Source organism: Cupressus sempervirens, chromosome 6 (genome assembly GCF_028749045.1).
Source record: "Cupressus sempervirens isolate cs-2001-9-10 chromosome 6, ASM2874904v1, whole genome shotgun sequence".
In the NCBI taxonomy this organism is placed as follows: domain Eukaryota; kingdom Viridiplantae; phylum Streptophyta; class Pinopsida; order Cupressales; family Cupressaceae; genus Cupressus; species Cupressus sempervirens.
The window spans coordinates 676,654,751-676,660,750 of record NC_143123.1 but is presented as its reverse complement, the minus strand read 5'-3'; the positions used below and the strand labels follow the sequence as shown (position 1 = coordinate 676,660,750).

Here is a 6,000-nt window from a genome sequence, read left to right as displayed (position 1 = left end):
AGAAAAGAGAGAGACTAAATCTTCTTGTTCTTCCATGGCTTTTAGTTACCAAGTGCTTGGAATCTTTTTTTTGACGGTTGAAAACATTGAAGAATTCATCAATTCTTTGGTGGTGAAAGCTCTGTCCCACTAGGCATGTTAGAAAGAAACTATTGATACCCTAGAATGCTTTTAATATACAAAACCGATGGGAAGCTTAATAAACATAGTACTTTATGCTATTTCATCAAGAAACCTTTGGAATTTTAGAAGTTGACTCGTCATTTCATGTAAAGGGACAAGGGAAAGAAGAGTTCTTAAAATAGTAAATGACAATACACAAAGCTTTTATAACGCTTAAAATTGCATAGGTTGAGGTCATTCCACAAAATGAGATATCAAGACAACTCTTTAGAACAAATACTTTAGGCACATTATAGATATTCAAAACTCCTTAAAGCATACACATAAAACGAATCATATAATGGTAAACACATAACATAGAAGCTAAGTCATAATCTACTTAGCGAAAACCAAAGATGTATATGCTAAGGTCAATAAAATTGCACAAAAACTTATATCAAAGTAATGAATCTCAAAGAAAACCAAAGGGCCAAACACATAGCTGATTATATTATATTGATTCCACTATGCAAAATATAGCTTAAGGCTTGCAACATGTAGCTTTTTATAAAAAGTGAAAGTCCTCAAATTACAAAGAATTTAGAAATATATACTACCTAAGAAGTGGTGGCCTAAAAATCCTAGCAATGAGTATATTAGATACTATGCCATGTGCTCATTTCTGCAAGGAATAAGAACTTGAGATCTCCATTGCGAGCTCCAAAAAATGATAGCCATCCCTTGATCTATAAACAAAATTGAATCCTCCATAATTATGCTTAACTACCATATCCTCTACAATCATTGTAGTAAATTTGTTGGATACTAAACTAAAAACTGAAGGAAATAACAAGCTTGTAGAGTTGGATATGTGGAAGAATTCAACTACAACAAGAAGAACATGTGGCACATGAACTAATCAACTCTTCCCCAAAAAGCAGCCCTTTGTGTCCTCTAAGATTTTATTACACCATTGCCTTGGGTCCTCCGTGAACCAAATAAGATTATAATTATCATTACTGTTGATGATACTAGCCTGTATGCTTGTTCTTCTCGCATTGAAATATCCTACAAGGAGAACATCACCTCATTGCCAACCTCCTTTTTTAAGGTTGCAAAAAGGGTCTTTATCGTCTAGGCCATACTTTTTGTATATTTTTGAGACTTGAGGCACAAAGTAACATGCAACAACCCTAATCATGCTGTTATTTTATGAGATCTTGAACCAATAAATTGCTTATTGTTGTCTTCTTTTTTTAATTGGCTGGTACACCCAACTTTTTCTTTCACTAAAACCACAATACCACCATAACTTTTACCATTACCAACCACTTCATTTCACACTATAAACTTCAAATTGAGGAATCTTACATCCTTCATGTTCACAAGTCTCAACAAGACAAATAATATCTCTACCTTTTGCAATAGGTCCTAATCTAGACCCTTGTCTCCAAGGGCACCCTCTGCAGTTCCAATAGACTAAACTTAAGGAAACCTGGGTAGAGCCTAACTGTTATTTTCTTTTCCTTGAAAGATGCAGGACAAAATCTTCAAACCTATGTAATTGTGTTAACCTTGCAACATAAGTGCATGCTAAAGAGTTTTCTGCCAAACCATTGTTGCCTACTTGTTATCTTGAACTGGAATGTTGTCCAAAATGAGCAATACCACCTCTACCTTTGAACAACCATGCCCTTTTACCATCATTTATAGTTGCTCTAGCTTTGTCTATTTCAGACCTTCTCTCATTTTGTTGTCTCATAGTTAGATCTTCTTCTAGAAGGAAACAATAATCTCTCAAAATCTACTTTTTCCTTAATAGATTATGTTTGTCATGCGAATTAGACAACACCACCTTTATGGGCATGTCCCTTTACTTCAATATCTTACCAACCCTCCAAGCTTGGCAAATTTGACCTTGCCACAACAATATATCGCTTAAGAAGTCCTTTGTGAGATCAAGTGTACATTCATCTGCCCCATAATCCTAACCTTGCCAAAGTGATATCTTGCTTAATAATTCCTTTGCGAGATCAAGTGTGCATTCATTTGCCCAATAATCTTTTACACCCTTGATAATTACATTTGTTGCTCTTACTTGTCTTTCTTTGATCTCTCTATCTTGAGTATTGTCCACTTGAGTATTTGTTCTCATGTTTTAGTGGCCAACATGCTTGCTAATTTTGTCCCCATTTTCGTTGCTTGTGACAATTTTTTTGTCCTCCTCACCCACCAACCAAGCACTCTTGAGTGATTCAACATATTCTTCTTACCGTGAAAAACCTCAACATGCTCCTAGAGACATAAACTGCTCTTTCATGGCCATTAACTCGTTAATATACAAATTGGGGCACCATGACAAAGGTGTTTGCATTAGACTATATGTGCTAGTGAGACCCCTCTCTAAAGCTGCCTCTTGATCAATTGTTTGCAATTTTCTCTTGACATATTTGGGGACATTTGTTGAATGAAAAGTTGCCCATGTCGTCAATGGGCCCTTGGTCTACTAGTGAAGTTGAAAGGTTCTTAAAGAGCCCACCAGGGATCAAGTCTTGTTGAATGTGTGGTTCCAAAATCTTCCTCTCTTCAAGATTTGATCTCTCATTAGCTCATAAAAACATTTCTAACTTCACTACTTTGATATGAGCTTATCGATCATTATTCACCTATAATATAAAGTAAAATTGAATGATTCCAAATGGATAGACCAAAACATCAAATCTTGCTGAATACAAATAGATAGACCGAAACATCAAAAGTTTTAGACACGTGTGTGCCCATATCACCTACCTAAAACTTGTTTGTGGATGACCTCCATCTAAAAAAATAAAATCTTGCCCATATCACCTACCTAAAACTTGTTTGTGGATGACCTCCATCTAAAAAAATAAAATCTTGCGAGGCAGATAGGACCTCCATAAATTAGGCTATATAAGGTTTTCGAAAATTAAAAAAAATTCGGTGCGAGGGGCGAGCCAAGTCGTATCCATAAGATTTGACCAAAACCACTGGATACCTTTTTTTTGTCTCAGTGTTGACTAATAGGGATTGTGGGTCTCTTGACTCCTATTCATCCCCTGCAGTCAACGCCATACAAATCAACAGTAAATTGGAAGCTACCCTTTACCAACGTTGCAGTTATCAGACAAGAAATAATTGAAATTATTCAATCAACCCATGTTCGAGTCAAGAGCCATTGGCAGATGAGGATCAGCCCAGGTTCCAGTGTCGATCGCAATGAGCAGGAGGCGGCCGGTGATTAAGAATTGCGTCTGTACTTAGTCATACGGTGCAGATTTCCTGGAAGTTTGGAAACAATTGTTCTGCCAAAAGCCATGGAGGAAACTGCAAATGTTTCGTTTTCTGCCGATACTGTGAAAAGGGCAAAGACCATGAATAAGAATCTCTGCAGACTAGCCAAAGTTGCAGATGAAGTTTGCCCTAAGAAAGAGCATGTTGTAAATCGGATTCTTCTCCAGTTTGCCGGGTTTCTGAGGAATTTAGCCCAGGTTATGAAGGAGCTTCAGAAAGATTTAGAAACAATGCCTGTCGAGTACACTGCCTTGGAGATGCATCAACTGGAAGCCGCGGTAGAGATTTCCGAGAAACTGCTCCATGGCATATCGGGTAGGTCTTCATTATATCTATTAACTTGCTGCACAACGCTACTCGATCATGTGAAAAATTGTGCGGCAACATCTGGGTTTGTTTTAGAAAATGTAATCCTGGAAGGCTCTTCGGATGCCTTAAAACTACATGTTTCGGAGGCTAAACAATCGCTAGAGAAAGGGATGCCAAAACTAGAACCTAAGGATCAGATTCTCTGCAATTCGTTTGAGGATGGGGCTCTTGATTCAATTGTGTCCGATTATTCTCTCAGCAACAAGCTTGCAGAACAAATTGCTGATAGTTTAAGGATTGAATTGGACAGTGATGCTTTTTTAGCTGAATTGGCTAAATTGAAGGTGGAGAGGACCGAGGCAGTAGAATTGAGGGGAAAGGTGCACTCGCTGTATTTGGAACAGTTCATTGTTCTCCTAGAGAAGGCCATTGCATCGAAGCGTAAGCCTGTTCGAATGGAATCTTATGAAAAGGTTGATAGTATCCATAGAGACATTCCTATGCTTCCTTTACAGTCATTTATTTGCCCCATTACCAAGGACGTTATGAGAGATCCAGTACAGATTGCTTCGGGTCAGACTTATGAGCGTTCTGCAATTGAGAGATGGTTTGCAGACGGCCATAACAGGTGTCCGACAGGGGTTGAGTTGAAGAACTGTAAGATGAAACCAAATTTTGCTCTGAAACAATCAATTGCCGAATGGAGAGATAGAAATTACCATATCAGGTTGGAAAATGCAAACGAGCTTCTGAACAATCCGGAGAGTAACGAAGAAGATCAGTTACAGGCAGTGCAAGACTTGCAAGTTTTGTGTGAAGAAGAATCCTTGAATAAGTATAAAGTAGCCAATAAGAATCTCATACCCAGGCTTGTGAAATTGACAAAATCTTCCAGCATGTTAGCTGTCAAAGCATTCTCTACTCTAGCAGTCCTTGCAAAAGACAACAGCGAAAGCCAGGTACTTAAATCAAAATGCTTCCAGATCATGCAATTGCTTCTATAGAATGGGAAAACTAGAGACACGAAGAAAAGTTAGAATGGATGTGGCTGGAAACTTCACTGCAGTAGAAAATCATCGTGAGCGTGTCTTGGGACATGATTTCCGTAGAGAGTTGAATGTTTTCATGAAATTATTTGCGTATTTGTCTTGTAGATTACGTTTGCTAACGATATAAACACACATCGTTTCCTTTTCCATTTGTTTCTGGGACTGACCTTATATTTTGTCAGAAAAGGTACGTCTTTTAAACTCAGTTATTTAAAAATACTTTGGAAAACAAACTTGCTGATTATTAAATAGACTATTTTGATGGAAAGACAATAATACAGGAGATTCTAATCTCTGATGATATCTGGATTTAAGTGGGTATAATTATAATTATCTGCCCTTCTCTTTATTTCTTATCTGTTTGAAATTCAGAACTATGGTATTGAATCATTGATTACCATTTTTAGAGGTAGCCATCTCCGATGGTATTTTTCTCGCAAAGTACTTAAGGAATGCGATCGATTGAGGCACCAAAAGTCAGCTGGTGATTTTAATTCGGTGCCTCTTCTCTAATAATTAAAGCCATATTCTGGCCTTGTAATGGTTCTTAATATGATTCTTGAGGTAATTCTTAAAGAAGATAAGATCAACTGGTTAACCAATAATATGCTATAACAAGATGAATAAGAGCCTTACATCCTTTGAGAAAAGGGAAAATGTTGCTCATTAGCTTCAATATATTTGGGTCTTTAGCATAGTTATTATACATGGATATGAAATCCATGATAAGGTTGTTGGAAACACCACATATTTGGATCCTCAAGATAATTATCTGCATGGAAATGACATCCCTAAAAGGATTATTGAAAACTTGTTGAAGAGCTACATCAACAGGCATTAGCTGGTTCTATGGTTGGTTTGATATAGCGTAACACTGGCACTGGGGTATGTCAGGATGACGGGAATGGTTTTTGGGTCGGAGGTACAATGGACCTTGATTTCAGGATGACAGGGGGATGGCCAGGGGATGGCGGCAATTAGATGGCGGGTTGGGGGGGGGGGGGTTATGATCTTAAAATGCTAGTTGTCAAATGATGTTTCAGTATAACATACCAAATTGAAATACTCGAACATAGCAAAATTGCAACACGAACTAGAACTATTGAACATTCAACATAGTAACATAGTACATACCCAATAGTAACATTCAAAAATCAAAAACCAAATAGAAACTTAAGTACCCATCCTAGAAGCAATGTGGTTGCGGAATGAAGAGGTGGGGGTACTC

General features: G+C 37.6%; 1 protein-coding gene across 1 annotated transcript in view; it reads left to right on the top strand.

Moving 5' to 3' along the window:
- The first annotated feature begins 3,270 nt into the window (after positions 1–3,270).
- Positions 3,271–6,000, top strand: part of LOC149553999 (U-box domain-containing protein 43-like) — a 56,831-nt gene continuing 54,101 nt past the window's right edge. Inside the window, exon 1 of the mRNA XM_089789330.1 lies at positions 3,271–4,682. Within this exon, the coding sequence (XP_089645456.1) occupies positions 3,438–4,682 (1,245 nt within the window). The 5' untranslated portion in view covers positions 3,271–3,437. The remainder of the gene's footprint in view (positions 4,683–6,000) is intronic.